Here is a 16,760-nt window from a genome sequence, read left to right as displayed (position 1 = left end):
GGGGTTAGAGGTACATGGGGAAGAAAGGAACATCTCCCTGCAGGACAGGCTGCAGCAGAGTGGCCACACTGCTCCCCAAGGGGAACCCTGACCTCCACTCACACATGGGGAGGAGAAAGACTCTTCCCACAAAACCCCACTCATCTTTTTTCCACTAAGTGTCACTATAAAAAATCAACCCAAATCCCAAGTACCTCCTTTCCCCATGCCCAGTCACTGCTAGGGAACACCACACAGCACACGGGGTGGCAGAGTGTGAAAAGCAGCAATTTAGGGGCAGCACCAGCAGCACAAATTAATATAAATCCCTGTTCTAGCAGGGAAAGATCATTCACATTAGGAAAGCAGCAGTTTGAAAGTATTTTCCCTTCCTTGCCAGCCAGACACGAGCACTTTGGGTTACATCAGGACCACGAGAATGAGAAAATCCCAGAATATCCTGAGCTGCAGGGACCCCCAGGGACCCCCCAGTGCCAGCCCTGCCCTGCCCAGAGCCCACCAAGCCCAGCCTGGGCATCCCTGGCAGCGCTGGCCAAAGGCTGCTGGAGCTGTGGCAGCCTCGGGGCCGTGCCCATTCCCTGGGCAGCCTGGGCAGTGCCAGCACCCTCTGGGCAAGAACCTGTCCCTAAAACCCAACCTAAACCCCTCCAGGCCCAGCCCCAGCCACTCCCTCAGGTAGAAAAAAATCTCCCCTGGATGGGATGGGCAAACAGCACTGATCCCAAACGTGCTGCTACAAGGCAGGTGTTCCTGAATTCTAGACTTCTGCCCCAAGGTGAGACTGCTGGTTTTGAATCCAATGGGGAAATGAGAAGCCCCCCCAGCTCTGAGTGGCACCGTGCCAGCAGTGAATGAGCCCTGCCTGCCTGGAGCTGCCTCACTGAAAAGGTTGTTACTAAAAAAACAATTTAAAAAGAAAGTCTTGAAATGAGTCACTGTGGAATCAGGATTAAATTGTGAATTTTATGCTTTGCTACACTGGAAGATGGAAATGCTACTTTTGGAGGAGGCAGTGGGGAGATTCACCCCTCGGATAAAAAACACCTCCTGAAGTGGCTGTTTTCTGAGGGTGCTGAGGGAAAGAGGAACTTTCTAGAACAGATACAGACCAAGAGCAGCACTGGGACCCTGAGGCTCCTCATCCCAGCAGGGCCCTGGCAGTGCTGGGGCAGCAAAAGGTGACACAAAACGCGAGGTGTCACTTCTAGGCCATGAAACCTGGGGGGTGAGAGCAGGAGCTGCCAAAACCAGAAGTGAATCCCCAAATCCCTGAGGCTGGAAAAGACCCCCCAAGCGCCCATGCAGTGCCAGCTGTGCCCCACGGGCACCTTGTGCCCAGCCCAGAGCACTCAGTGCCACCTCCAGGGCACACCTGCAGGGATGGGCACTGCAAAGCTCCCTGGGCAGCCCCTGCCAAGGCCTGAGCTCCCTTTCCATGGGCAAATTGCTGCTGCTGTCCCAGCTGAGCCTGCCCTGGCCCAGCCTGAGGCCAATCCTCTTGTGCTCAAGAGGGAAGGAGAGATGGGAGTAGTGGAAGAGGGAAGGAGGGATGGAGGGAATGCTTTCCAGAGATGACAAGTGCTGATTCCATCAGCTCAGCAGCTCCTGAAACCTCACCCTTGGTCTGAAAGTCCCACATGGACAGGTAGCTCCCACACCTGGCTTCCCTGAGGACCAGGAGACACATGGCCACTTGTGCTTTAGGAACAGCAGGGATTCCAGAGTGATCCCAAACCTCAGATGCTCCTTCCTTAAACCTGGACTTTCCAAAATCCTCCAGGCCCTTTGCAGTAATGAAGAGGCTTCAAAAGACAAGCTGGGAACTTGAACAACATGCTTTTCACCCTTAGCACACAGGGAAGAGGTCTGGCATGATGTAACCCCTGTACAGCACTTTAAACTGATGTTGTGTAACCAAAAACCCAAGGAAGGAAACCCCCAAACCTTCCCTGAGCCCAGCTCCAGTGCCACCTCACAGCTGCTCCTCCTCTGCCTGTGCTAAACCCAGCTCAACCCTCCCTGAGACTGTCCAGAGTCACCTGGGAACACTGAGTGTAGAATGTCCAGAAACTCCTTAAATTTGAGCAGATCTGGGCTTCCCCCAGATCAGGCAGCTCTCACCTTTTCCCCATCATTCCCAAACCATGGTTTAGCTGTGGCTTTCCCCAGATAGCTGGAGAGGCACTGCAGGGTTTGGAATGTGCCCTTGTTCTAAGCCCTGTGCGGAGAGGAGTTGGTTTTAGGGGAAGTTGAGGCTGGAAAGGGGCATTTTCCAAAGCCCAGTCACTGGGATTCAGACTGGGACAGCCCAGCCATGGAAATGCCAGACTGGTTTGGGTTGGGAGGGATCTTAAATCCCACCCAGTGCCACCCCTGCCATGGCAGGGACACCTCCCACTGTCCCCAGTGTCCAGCCTGGCCTTGGGCACTGCCAGGGATGCAGGGGCAGCCCCAGCTGCTCTGGGCACCCTGTGCCAGGCCCTGCCCACCCTGCCAGGGAACAATTCCTCATTCCCATGAATTCCCGATCCATCCCTGCCCTCCATCCCTTGTACCACATACCTGCACACGCACCTTTTACTGCCCCAAGTGCCCCTGAGGCCGCAGGGATGTGCACTCCAGGAGCTTCTTTTCTCCCTGTCCTACAGCTCACTCCATGCCCAGACCCCACTGTGCTGCTGCTTTCCCCACAGCCCACCCAGACCCCACTGTGCTGCTGCTTCCCCCACAGCCCCACAGCTCACCCAGACCGCACCATGCCGTTGTTTTCCCCACAGCCCCACAGCCCACCCACACCCCACTGTGATGCTGCTTTCCCCACAGCATACCCAGACCCCATTGTGCTGCTTTCCCCACAGCTCACCCAGACCCCACCATGCCGTTGTTTTCCCCACAGCCCACGTCCCCCGTGGTTCCCCAGCGCTGAGGGGGAACGCGCCATGCAGAGCGCCCCAGCAGCAGCCAGGCCAGCGCGGCTGGCTCTGCCCCCACAGCACCGGGGCTGAACAAACAGAGCCTTCCCACAGGCAGTGCCTCGCTAAGGAAATGCCCCCCGGAGCTTCAGTGAAAGGATAAATCACTCGGAGCTTCAGGGAGGGGATAAATCACTGCGCAGGGAACGGCACAGGCACACGGCCTGCAGGGACCCGAGGCACAGGCAGTGCTCGGTGCAGCACTCCAAGGGCAAACAAATAAATTCCTCAGGCGCCTTCCTCAGCGCTCCATAAATCCTTCAGGCACACAGGGGCAGAAGGTGGGAGCTCTGTGCATGGGAGCCGTGCCCAACAGAGCTGCAGGTCTGCTCTGGGAGCAGCGCGGCTCTCCCTCCCCTCATGGCCCCGGCCCTGCCTCACAAAGCACAAACCCAGAGCTGAGGGGGCTCAGAGCCATGGACAGGGCTCTGGGATCCCTCTCCTGGAAGGATGGGGCTCTGGGATCCCTCTCCTGCATGCACAGGGCTCTGGGATCCCTCTCCTGCATGCACAGGGCTCTGGGATCCCTCTCCTGCATGCACAGGGCTCTGGGATCCCATTCCTGCATGGACGGGGCTCTGGGATCCCACTCCTGCATGGACGGGGCTCTGGGATCCCATTCCTGCATGCACAGGGCTCTGGGATCCCACTCCTGCATGGACAGGGCTCTGGGATCCCATTCCTGCATGGACGGGGCTCTGGGATCCCTCTCCTGCACAGACAGGGCTCTGGGATCCCATTCCTGCACAGACAGGGCTCTGGGATCCCATTCCTACATAGACAGGGCTCTGGGATCCCACTCCTGCATGGACGGGGCTCTGGGATCCCACTCCTGCATGCACAGGGTTCTGGGATCCCATTCCTGCATGCACAGGGCTCTGGGATCCCATTCCTACATAGACAGGGCTCTGGGATCCCATTCCTGCACAGACAGGGCTCTGGGATCCCATTCCTGCATGCACAGGGCTCTGGGATCCCTCTCCTGCATGGACGGGGCTCTGGGATCCCTCTCCTGCATGCACAGGGCTCTGGGATCCCTCTCCTGCATGCACAGGGCTCTGGGATCCCCTTCCTGCACAGACAGGGCTCTGGGATCCCATTCCTGCACAGACAGGGCTCTGGGATCCCATTCCTGCATGGACGGGGCTCTGGGATCCCTCTCCTTGTTCCAATCCCGAGGCTGGGCAGCTGCACTGGAATATTCCCCGTGGGAGCAGCGCCCTGGCAGTGACAGCCCTGTCACCCAGAGCAGCCCCTTAGCAGAACACACAGACCACAGGACAGCTCAAACTGCCCCAGACCACAGGACAGACAGCTCAAAGTGTCCCAAACTGCAGCTGGGGAGGGTTTGGGACCACCCTGGGAACACAGCACAGTGTCTGTGGCTGCCATGGGCACAGAACACTTTGTTTAGCAGAATTAATTACAGACCAGCACAGCTTCCAGCGAGCTGAGGCTGCCTCGGAGATGTGCTTCAAATCACAGAAAGTGGCCTTGACTTATTTGAAAATATTCTTGTTCCCAAACACAGTGGGAGGGACCAAGACTTTCTGCATGACATCAACCACCAAACTTGAGAATACAGCAGCTTTCCATGTGCAAATTAAAAATAAAATAACTTCATTACTGAAAAAAAAGCCAACCAACAAAACAACAAGACTTAGCAGAACATTATTATTATTGTCATGAACAGCTTAAAAGTTAAATTCTTAAAAAACCTACACCTCGTCTCTTCTTCAAAGAGACACTGAAATCCATCCAGTGCCACCCCTGCCATGGCAGGGACGCCTCCCACTGTCCCCAGTGTCCAGCCTGGCCTTGGGCACTGCCAGGGATGCAGGGGCAGCCCCAGCTGCTCTGGGCACCCTGTGCCAGGGCCTGCCCACCCTGCCAGGGAACAATTCCTGCCCAAGATCCCATCAAATCCTACTTTGAAGCCATTCCCTGGGTGCTGTCCCTGCAGGCCTTGTCCCCAGTCCCTCTGCAGCTCTGCTGGAGCCCCTGCAGGCCCTGCCAGGGGCTCTGAGCTCTCCCTGCAGCTTCTCCTCTCAGGGCTGGCCCAGAGGGGCTCCAGCCCTGGAGCAGCTCCGGGGCTCCTCTGGGCTCTCTCCAGCAGCTCCAGGTCCCTCCTATGCAGGGAACCCCAAACTGGAGCAGCTCTGCTGTGGGGTCCGCCCAGGGAAGGGGTTTTGGGACTGGAGGAGAACAGAGCCCATCCCAGCCAACCCCACTCCCAGATCACCTGGCTGGAAGCTTTATTTGCCCAGAGTTTTGGACACTTCACTTGGAGGGGAAAAAAGCCTTATTTGTAAGGAAAAATAAATGTTACTTCTTCATGTAAGTCTTGTATCTTCTCAGGCTACATCAGCTGATCTGAAAAAAGTCCCCAAAAGCCAAAAAAGGAAGCTGAGTCTCTCTCTATCAGCTCTCCGGCCCAGTAGCAGCACAGGACACAGGCACTGGCTGTACTGGTGGTATTTCTTTCCCAAGAGCAGAAGTGTCACCTCTGCAGCACTTCCGTGCCCAGCCAGAGCACACAGGACTAAGTTTAGCCATCGTTAGGCCACAGAGAAATCCCTGCTAAGCCCTGTCCCCTCCCAGAGCCAAGGAGGCACCGGCAAACCAAACCATCTGCAGAGGGCTCTGCATTCACCCCAATCTGACTCCTTAAACTCATTATTCAGGGCTGATTCCTTGCAGCCCTTCCAGGAGCAGAGGAGCAGCAGCCCTGGGGTCTGAGCAGCAACACTTGGGGATGTTGGGCTGCAGAAATCCTGCCAGAGTGTGAAATTCTGGGTTATTCCTGCGGGGCTGTGCTGACTCGGCATCCAGCACCAGCCACAGCCACGCTGAAGGACTGTGTTTACCAAAGGGATAACTCTGGCTACCAGGGAAGCTCCCTGCCAAATCCTAACACAAACACTCAGGTGACTCAGGAGGATGAGCCCAGACTCCTCTGGATCTTCTTTAATACCTCATTAATTCAGGGAAAAAACACTCCATACCCTCCAGGCAGAAAATATTCTTCCCAGCAGCTGCATAAAGGGGAAAAGGAGCCACGAGCTTTCTTTCCTTCCTCCTCTGCTGCAAACAGGGAACTTCCCTGCAGCTTCCCTGAAAATTCCTGTCCAAACCAACTGCAAGTGGCCCAGGCTGCCAGGGCAGGGAGGCAGGGATGGAATCCCATCCCTGGAGGGATCTAACAGCGCTGTGGATGTGGCACTTGGGGACATGGCTTAGTAAACTCTGCAAGGGCTTTCCCAACCTCAATAATTCCAGGATAGTCCCCAGTAAACCCAGCCCTTTCTCACCTTGTGCACCAAAGCCTGCACGAGTATTTCTGCCAATGCTGGCACAATGACTCTAGTGAACAATAAAGCCTTTTTGCTCCTCCTTTCCAACACAAATTCCCTTGTTTCTCTGGGACAGAAGGTGCTGGATTCCCTCCCAGGGCCAGGGCAGGTGTCAGTGAAGCCTTACTGGGAATGCTGGATGTGCCGCCCTTGGGGAGGGTCTCAGGTCCCTGCTCTGCCAGGTGACTCCTGCACAGCAGTGACATCTCTGCACGTCACTCCTGCCTCAGGAACAGGAATCCTGCCTTCCACACCCCACAGCACCACGAGCTTACACACCCAGAGCCCATGCGGAACTCCAAGGAGCTGAAGTGACATTCCCAGCACAGGTGGTTGGCAGACACTGAAGAAGCCACCTGAGCTTGAACCACAGAGCAAGACTTGGGTCTGGTTGAACAATTCCTGCTCCCAGAGTGAACAGCAGCTGGAGTTTCTCCCAACCCCAAGGGAATCATGAGAATGAACCCACTACACATTGTCAGTGGGAGTAAGGATGAGCTGGGGTGAAACGTCCCCTTTTCCCTCAGGCAACCTCCACCCCAGTTCCAGTGCTCCTGGAACAGCACAGCTCCAAGAGCAGCACATCCCACACCCCTGGGGGCACTGCAGGCCCGGGCTGATCCTTGGCTTTCCTGCCGCTTCTCCCACCTAGAGCTTGCCTTTGTCCTGGATCCTGCCACGCTCCCAGCCTCAGGAGGGCACCAGGGCCATCACACTGCTGGGACTTGGGGCTCCCTGTGCTCTGGGTGCCTGTGCAGAGCCCAGGCAGCTCCTCCAAACCCCTGAGTGCTGCCAGCACAGCAAACAGCCAAAGGTGCTGCAGAGCTGGGATGAGCTGGGACAGTGGGACAGCAGGATACTGCGACAGCAGGACACCTCCTCCCAGCAGAGTCCCAGGGACAGGCAAGCATCTCAGCCATTTCACCTTGTTAGGCTGAGCACTGAAAATAGCCCCGGGATGAAAAACAAACCAGCTGGACAAGCTCTCCACAGCAGGAGGCTCTGGCCAGCAGTGAGCGAGCTCTGTCCTGCCCTGAGCTCTGTTCTGTCCCCTGCCCAGGAAGCTCTGTCCTGTCCCCTGCCCTGAGCTGTGTCCCCTGTCCTGAGCTCTGTCCTCTGCCCTGTCCCCTTCCCTGAGCTCTGTCCTGTCCTGAGCCTTTGTCCTGTCCCCTGCCCTGAGCTCTGTCCTGTCCCCTGCCCTGTCCCCACCCCAGGGAGCTCCAGAGGGGTCAGTGCCACTGCAGCACGCCCCCAGGCCAGCCCTGGGGAGGGAGGGCTGGCAGGGAGGGCAGTGCCCCATCCAGCACACCTCTGAAGATATCCATCTGCAGGATGGCCCAGCAACGCCAGACATTCCCAGTAAGGACTAAGGACGTGACAAACTCCAAGGGCTGAGCCTCACCCTTTGAAGCATGAAGCACTTTTTCTCCTTTCCCAAGAAGAAAAATAAAAGATGGGAGAAAAAATAACCAGCAACCCCACTTATCACACCAATTGCTGTCAGGAAAACTTCTCTAGGAATCATCCTGCAGTGTGGGAGAACAGCACTGAATGGCCCCCAAATATCCCCTTCCACCCTGTTTTTGTGTTAATGATACAGCAAATGAAATGAACAGGAAAACCTGTTTATCTCCAAAACCCAGCGTGCAAATCTCCAGGAAACAGTGTGGTCCATGAGAAACCTCTGAGAGCAGCAGGAGGGCAGGGATAGGATGGGATAGAAATGGGATGGGATGGGAACAGCCTTGGGGTGGCACAGGGACAGCACCCACGGTGGGATGAGTAGAGCCCCCATCACTGCCCCTCCAAGAGATCCCTGTGCCAGGTGTGCTGCCATCACCATTCCCATAAAACCAGCAGCATTCCAACTCAGCTCCCACACTTCTGGAGCATGCCCTCTTTCACCCAGAGGCCCTCCAGGACACAGCTGAGTTCACTGACCCTCAGCAGGCCAGGCTGCACGAGTGGCACTCCCTGAGGAAGCTGAGGCCCCCCTTCATCCTGCCAGCCCTGCAGGGCACACTCACTCCTCTGGGGACAGAGCCAGCCTGGGCTCCAGGAGGCAGCTGGGAAGATAAAAACTCTGAGACCCCGGCTATCAGGCCAAAGCAGAGCTGGGGCTGCTCTGGCAGAGCCTGGCACAACCCGCATCCCCTGGCAGCAGCAGCTGGGCTGGGTTTGTGCCTTGGTCCTGGCTGGGGACAAACCAACGTGAGCCCCCAGGCAGAGCCTCCTGGATGCACACACCACACAGATAAATGCATGGCATGGACAAGAACGTCCTTCCTGGCCCTTCCTCAGGTTTGGGAAAGATCTCCTGGATTCTGCAGTTGACAGCCCAGACCCACTGTGAAAGCCCAGAACACCAAACTGCTGCCACCTTCCCAAACACTCCGAGGTGCTCACACCTTCCATCAGCCACGCCCCCATGAACACGTCATCCCTGGACTTGCATCCAGCTCCAGAAATGCCAACCAGAGGAGGAAGCTGGGAAGCTCCAGAGGGATCTGCCCTGCCTGAGATGGGATCAGGTCCCTCAGCAGCATCCCCTGAGCTCAGCCCCAGCAGGTGGGAAAAGCACCACACGGGGATTAAAAGGGAATAACCCTTCTGGCCTGGAGCTCTCCTCACCCCACCTGCAGTCCTGGAGCTGCTCTGTGACAAGCACGAGGCCTTCAGGCCAGCACCTGGATTTTTGCCTTCCAGCTGCCAAACTCCAGAACAAACCCACCCAGGCACCCTGAACGACAGCAGCTGCTTGGAGCAGAATACTTCCAGAATTATTGCTGTCCCCCCAGAAGTTCGTTTCTATCCTCCATCCATCTCTATCCAGTTAAAAAAATAACTTTTTTTCCCTTTGGCTTACTCACCCATTAATTATGTCCTGGCACTCTTACAGATCTAAACACATGCATTGCTTAGCAGCTTTAATCCTGAATTATTCCTCCCTTTCCTGCAATCCAAAGCCTGCCTTGCCTAGGAAGGGGCAGGCTGTTCCAACCAGCAAGCTGTTCCTTTGTAACTCAGAGAGGAACATTCCTCAAGTTCTCCTGTTTATTGCGTTTTTATCCTCCCAGAGCAGCCGAATTTACGGCACCGGAGCTCCAAACCTGCAGAGAAGAATTAAACTGACCTTAAACTCCATCCTTCAGGGAAAAACAAACACTGGGCTACAAAAATAGTGCCTTTTCCTGCAAGACGTGTGTGTGTGTTACCAAACATCCCCGTTTCCACCTGCACTGCTGCTGCTCCCACTGTGTGAGAGCTGCTGGGAAAGGCCAGAGGAGGGGAAGGGGTGGTGGCACTGACAACAGGCAGAGCTCCTTGGTGGGATAAAGAGCACTTCCAAGGAGCTGCCTCTGTGCATCCTGCAAGTGTCTCTTGTGGCAAACCTCAGCAAGGTGGGGATAAAAACATATATACCAAATAATATATAGATGTGCCAGAGGCAGCCCCTCTCCCCCTCAGGGTGGTGAGAGACTTGCAAGGAGCACTTGGTGGCTCCCAAAGTCAAACCCCACAGATGTCCGTGCCACACAGCGAGTTAATGCATTTTCCAAAGTGGAAAAAATAGGTTACTTAAAAATAGGCCCATAATCCAAACAAACAAGCACCCCGGTACTATTTCACAGAGGGAAAACAAGCAGGCAGGGACAGTCTGGGACACAACCAGGCATGGCTCCCCTGTGACTTCTCATGCTCCCTTCAAGGCTTTCCATCCACTGCAGGGCTGGGCACTTGGGCCAGGACAAGCTCCTGGGCACAGTCCTGCCATCACTCCTGACCATTAATTATATTAATTAGGATTATTGCAGAGAGCTCCGAGCCCCTGGCAGGGCCTGCAGGGGCTCCAGCAGAGCTGCAGAGGGACTGGGGACAAGGCCTGCAGGGACAGCACCCAGGGAATGGCTGCCAGTGCCAGAGGGCAGGGCTGGGTGGGATCTTGGCCATGAGGAATTGTTCCCTGGCAGGGGGGGCAGGCCCTGGCACAACGTGAGGCAGGAGCTCCTCAAGGCTCCCATGTGCTGCACAAGTGACAGAGCAATGGCTTTAATTAAAGAGTCCTTGTCCCTGCCAGCACCAGCTCCTAAAACTGAACCGGAGCTCGGGAGGTGCCACAACATTAATCAGGCACGGCTGCAGGGGCTGGGGAAATGAAGGGGAGGGACAATTAAAGTGCTCCAGAGAGCCCAGCATGGATCAGCCATGGGAGCAGAGCAGACTCAGCACGACAGTGATGCCTCCACAGGAAACATCCCCAAATTCCAGCAGCCAAGAGTCTGGAGAGCAGGAGGGAGAAGCAGCAGGTCCCAGGGCTGCACCTGGCAACAGGGAGAAGGCAGAAAAGAGGCCAAACCCCACTGTTCACAGCATCCCACACTGGACTGGGCTCAGAGGCCCCTGAAGTCACCCCATCCCACCCCTGCCATGGCAGGGACACCTCCCACTGTCCCCAGTGCCCAGCCTGGCCTTGGGCACTGCCAGGGATGCAGGGGCAGCCCCGGCTGCTCTGGGCACCCTGTGCCAGGGCCTGCCCACCCTGCCAGGGAAGGATTTCTCCCCAGTAGGACCTGACTGACACAAGGAGGGCTGATGGAATCTCCTTCCCCAGCCGGGGGCAAGGGGATCCCCAGAGCCTCACCCAAGGACAGTGAAGGTGCCAGCTCCTGTTTCCAGAACGTTCCTGCCCCTGCAGTTACCCACAGCAGGGCTGCACACAGCGGGGCCGGCCAGAACAGGAACCAGCCTGGTCCCAAAGGGCCTTCCCAGAGGCAATCCCGAGCTGCCCAGGGAGAGCCACGACTCCTCCATGGTAGCTGGTGTCAGTCACACTCTCCTGCCTGCCAGGAGTTTATTTCTCCCTCTCTGGATTCAAAGCAAAGCTAATTAATGGAGGAAACAGCCTTTTTAACACTAATCAGTTTGTGCAATTAGGGCTCTGAGGAGCAGGATGCCAGGCTGGGCACGGTCCAGCACCGAAGGGTGGCCAGGGCTGGCACTGCCCCCGGGCTTGGAAGCACCAGGGCCATGAGGCACTGCCAGCACAGCCTCCAAGTGGGACAAGCAGCAGGACAGGGATAACCCCAGGGAAGTGCTGCTGATCACCCACCAGCTCACAGAAGCGGATATTTTACTAAGAAATGCCCAAATCCCTGGGGCTGGCACAGCCCTGCCAGCCCATGCAGTGCCAGCTGTGCCCACCTTGTCCCCAGCGCAGAGCACTCAGTGCCACCTCCAGGGCACACCTGCAGGGATGGGCACTGCAAAGCTCCCTGGGCAGCCCCTAAATACCAGGATGGGCTTTTAGCTGCCCTCCCTCCCCAAAGGCAGGCAGATCATGAACCACAGCTCCCTGGAGGGCACCTCAGCTCCCCTGGGCTGTCCCCAGACACTCACCCATCCCTCCAGGCCCTGCCCCAAGGAGGAGAGAGCTCCCACAGGGAACTGTGGTGTACCAACACGCCCAGGCAGCCCACGGGCCACAGAAACACAAAGTGCTTCTCTTCTCACCCTCCTGGGATGAGGCTCTGCTCCAGGACCACCAGGGCATCCCAGAGCCTGCAGCTGCACCACAAGGGATGCCAGGAGGCTCCTTCCTCACACACTGTGTGCTCCATGCCCTCCTGAGAGCAAAGGATGGAAAGGACTGAGGGATTGCTGCCTTGGACATCCACGTGGGAGTGTGTATCCCTGCCCCACGGTGGGAAAGGCCAACCCAAAGCCCGGTTTGGAGCAGGAGCTGCAGCCCCAGCCGTGCCCCAGCAGCTCCCCCTGCACCCTCCTGCAGGAAGGGACCACCCCAGGGGCACAGCAGACATGGAGACAGCTGCTTTCCAAGGCAGCAAATAAATAAATCTAACAAGAAATTAAATTAAGAGCCTCTCTCTGATCCAGCTCAGCATTACTCCAAGTTCCTGGGCCAAGCAGGGAAGGGAATGAGCTGGAGGGAGCCAGGAGCTCCCCAGCAGCCCCAGCGCTGCCCAGCCGGCCCTGCTCCTCCTCCTTCTCCACATGAGGCCCCTTTGCTGCCAAAACACGATTTTTCCAGCCCTCAGAATGGCAATTCCTCGAGATGAGTTCCATTCCCGAAGGAAGCCGAGACTGTGCTTCCAGCTGAGCCGGGGAAGAACACGGACTTTTCCCTGGCAGAGCCTCCAGGTATTCCCACAACTGCTTCCTCTCCCTCACCCAACCCAAAGCTGCTGCTCACAGGTGCAACTTCTACTCAGTGAACCCCCCGAAGGAATGAATTTAACAGCAGAATCTCCCTTACAAGGCATTTTACCAAAGCAAGGAGGGCACAGCGGGTCACTGTGCCCCGTGAACTCCCCCAGGTGTGTGGAAGGGCAGAGACCCAGCCTGTCCCACCCTGCAGGGTGAGCCATCCCTGAGCTCCCCACGGCTCCACTGAGGCCTCCTCCTGCTCACAGCACAAAATCCCTCCTGCTGCTTTGAAGCCCAAACCCAGCACTTGCCAAGGCAGAGGTTTTGCAGTGAAGGATTCACTTCCAATGAATCCCTGGGCCCTGGGACGGCAAGGACAGACAGGGCTTGGGCACAGCCTCCTTACACAGAAATTCACATTGTCCCCTCTGGAATCACTGACAGTCACCAGCCTGTGGCTGCAGCCCCCCTTCCTCACCCTGACTTTGTCCCACAGGATGCTCCAGGGTTCAGGGGCAGCTCCAGGCAAACACAGAACAGCCCTGGGCACAGCCCTCCAGCCTTGGGCACTGACACGATCACGATGTGGTTTCAACTCGTTCTTTAAAGCACTGAGATAAGAGCAAAGATGACTCAAGAAGGGCTGTGAGAAGGAATAAGTGAAGCAGGAGACAGGGCAGGAGAAGGAGCAAGGATGAGAAAGAGGAGCTGCTGTGGAGAGAGGAAAAGCCACCAAACCTGTGCCAGCCCTGCACCAGAGCCCAGCCCTTGCCACCCTCTGAGGCATCACCCAAAAATGCCTCCACCCAACACAGAACTCAGAGCCCACCTCCGAGCTGCTGCAGGAAAGAGGGAAAATCCACACCACGATCCCTGACCTGCCTCAAGGACCCCAGAACAGGGACCCCAGGAGGCCCCAGATCCCTGTGGATGCCAGACCCCAGGAGGGAATTCCCTGCACAATGAAATAAGGCTCAGGGCAATGCAGACTGCCACCACTTCCATATTACTGCAGGGGGATCTGGGTCCCCCTGGATCTGCAGGAGAAACTGTCACCATTGAGGGAGCCAGGGATGAGCCCCAGCCACCCAAACCCCCAATCCTCCACAGCCAGGATCCCCTACAAACACACCTGGGATTGTTTGGGAACCAGGGATGAGCCCCAGCCACCCAAACCCCCAATCCTCCACAGCCAGCTTTCCTTGGATCTCCAACAAGCACACCTGGGAGTGCCCACCGGTGCTGGGATGCACAGAGGGCAAGCAATTAAAATAAAAACAACCCTAAATCCCGCACACTGGCTCCAGGTGATGTGATTTAAGGAGCAAGACCCCACTGAGCAAGACTAGTATTTTAAATGAGATGAAGTTTAAGACAATTAACCCAAACAATGGGGCACATTTTTGACGGCCCACATGTAAAACACTGACCACAGCCCCGGAGGATGTTCTGATAAGGGCCAGAAAAAGCACCAAAACCTGCCTGATCTGGGCAACAGCCAGAGTACAGCAAATGAGCAGAAAGAGGGGGGGAAATTCCTGGAAGTCCAGTTTGTCCCCGAGGAGCCTGGTTTGCCCCCTTTTAGGGGGTGTGAAAAGGTCCCAGGCCGGGTTGCAGCCTGACAAATTCGGGCTAAAAATAACCAGGGCCGGTGCAAACAATGCCGCGGGGCCGTCACACATCCTGTGACAGCGGCAGGAGCCCAGGCCGGGCTCGGGCAGGGCCAGGGGCTCCCAAGCCCCACAGCTCCTTACAGGGCTCCTGTGCTGCCGAGTGGAACCAAACCTCAGCGCGATCCCGGCAGGAAAGGATTACAGATCAGAGATTAAGGCCTCAATTCGCCTCTGAGCGAGTCAAAGCCAGGAGAAAATCTGGTTTTCCCCGGGGTTCAGTCACCAACTCTTATCTTCCTGCATGGATAAACCCACCCATTTCAGACTCTTGCTTAAAATATCTCCCAAACTATGAATTGGGATCATTCCCTAATCCTGTAAAAAACCTGCTGATGCATCCATCCCCTGAGTGTGCAGAGCAGCCCCAGCAGCCCAAGCAGTGCTGCAGCTCAGGCTCCTGCTCTCTGCAAGCACTTCCCTGCACTGCCTGAGAAACGTCCCCGGTGCTGACGTTTTAACGTTAAAATCCTGCCATCCTAATTTAAAAATTAAAAAAAAAAAAAAGAAACCTTTGCACGTTGGAGCAAAGGTGTCAGAGCCGAGCACTTTCACTTTCAAAAACGTCCAGCACTCACCTCCGCCTCCCACCGAGCAGCCAACACCTTCTGCTTCCAGGGAAAGCAGCGGGAAAAGCGTGTCCTGTGCGGGCTGGGGACATTCCCTGCTGGGAGCCACCACAGCCCAGAGAGCTCCGAACGCAGCGGCCAAGAGACCTCGCGGACCCGCGGCAGCAGAGGGCACGGAGCCGTCCCGGGGCACGGGACACGGAGCGGGGGACACCGACCCCTCCCTGGCCCCATTCCTGCACTTTGGGGCTGCAGCCCAGCCAGGCAGGAGCCCCACGGCGGCTCGGAGCCGAACCACGGCCCAGCGTGACCCGGAGCGCCGGAGCAGCCGCGGCGGGGGCAGCGCTGCCGCCCGTGCCGGGGCTGCCTCCGCTCGCCAAGAGCACAGCCAGCAGCTGAATCACCCAGGCTGCCACACTTCTGCAGGGCCTCCAAAAATAACCGCGCTGGAAATTCCTCGGAGGCACAAACCTTGCTTCACAAGGACTGCGGAGATCCAGTTTCCTTAGTGGAGCGCACTGGATGCGAACGGGCCCGAGGGTTCAGGGGCACGGCCAGAGGGGATGAGGAGCCCTCGTCCCGGGGACAGCGAGTGATGGATCCCATCCTGGGTCGGGATGGAGCCGCCGAGGTGCCCGGGCTCCCACCCCGAGCTGCCCTTGGTTCTGCTTCTCCCCCGCTCCAGGGCCGGCTCCTTGCCCCGCTCCTTGCCCCCGGCAAGCCCCGGGCTCAGAGCCGAGCCCTTGCCAGGGCTCCGCTGCGGCGCCTTCCATCAAACAGCAGCATCCGAACACGGCCCCAGCCCCTTCCCCGCGCCCGCATCCCCCGAGCCGCCCCCAGGCAGGCCTGCCCGGGCCGGGCTGCACCCGCGGGTCCCGGCAGCGGGGCTCGGCACTGCCGCTGCCCGCAGCCGCCCGGGGCTGGGCCCGGCCCGGACACACCGCTCCGGCTGACCTCGGGCACCGCCACAAGGACACGGAGCCCACGGAGCCGGCTCCGGGGCAATCCCGCAGCGTGCGGGGCTCGGCTCCCGCTGCCCGCCCGGCTCTCGGGGCGGAGGGGATGGCAACGGGGCGAGCAGAGCGCCGGGGCTGCGCTGCCCGTGCTCCTCAGGTGGGACTGCTGCTCCTGCACCGCCGGGCTCCCACAGCCGGAACGGCCCGGAGCAGCCCATGAGGAACCCCCGGCTCCCCAGCTCCCGGCACCGCTCTCGTTACCGCGGGGCGAACCAGTAAATAACACTAATTATCCTAAATCCCGCCAACCGCTCCCGGTCGATGCCATTTAACGAAGAAGAGCGCAATACTGTAAATGAGCTGAAATTTCAAACTTTTGACCCAACCAGCCGGAGCCCGCCGCAGGAACACCCCGGGGTTATTTCGGTCCTTGCGGGGTCCCGAAGCGGGGATCGCCGCAGCTCTTGCCCGAAAGGCGGAGGAATGGCCCCAAAAGGGAGTGCGGAGGGGGCTGGCACGGCCTTCCCCGGGCAGCGCCCGGCGGGGCGGGCAGGGCACCGCGGGGCCCTGCCGGGACTCACCTGCGATGGCCGAGTCGTCCAGGTGGGAGCCGGGGGCCCGCTCGGCGCGCCCGGGATGCTGCAGGACGAGGAGGAGGAGAAGGAGGAAGAGGCCGCACAGCGCCCGCACGGCCCGGCCCGGCCGCGGCTCCATTTCCGCGTCCCCGCCGCCGTCAGCTGCTCCTCGGCATCGGCACCGGCTGGGGGCCCGCGGGGTGTCCCGGTTATCCCGGCTATCCCGACTATCCCGGCACCGCCGCCAGCTGCGGCCGCGCACCGGCTACCGGAACCCTCTGCCCCCCTCGCCCCGCAGTGGTCTCTCCCAGGACAGCCTCCCCCCCCCGCCGCAGTGGTCTCTCCCCGGACAGCCCCCGTCCCCCCGCCCTCAGTGGTCTCTTCCCGGGGTAACCCCGCCGGCCCCTCTCCGCTCTGCCGGGATAACCCCGCTTCCCGCCACCTCCGCTAACGCCTCCCCGGCCCGCTCCGTCCCTCCGCCGCCTCCTGTCAGCGACGCC

The 16,760-nt window shown here is 58.3% G+C and overlaps 1 protein-coding gene across 8 annotated transcripts in view; it reads right to left on the bottom strand.

The window, feature by feature from the left end:
- STIM1 (stromal interaction molecule 1) overlaps positions 1–16,544 on the bottom strand; it is a 73,168-nt gene extending 56,624 nt beyond the window's left edge. For all 8 annotated transcript variants that reach the window (XM_054293756.1, XM_054293758.1, XM_054293760.1 and 5 more), the window contains exon 1: positions 16,267–16,544. In XM_054293756.1, coding sequence (XP_054149731.1) covers positions 16,267–16,399 — 133 coding nt within the window. In that variant the 5' untranslated portion in view covers positions 16,400–16,544. The remainder of the gene's footprint in view (positions 1–16,266) is intronic.
- Between the last annotated feature and the right edge of the window lie 216 nt (positions 16,545–16,760).

Source organism: Melozone crissalis, unplaced genomic scaffold (genome assembly GCF_028551555.1).
Source record: "Melozone crissalis strain CALT ecotype California unplaced genomic scaffold, PUWL_Pcris_2 ptg000187l_1, whole genome shotgun sequence".
NCBI lineage: Eukaryota > Metazoa > Chordata > Aves > Passeriformes > Passerellidae > Melozone > Melozone crissalis.
Note: the sequence above shows the minus strand (reverse complement) of the source record. Positions and strands in the feature narration are given on the sequence as shown.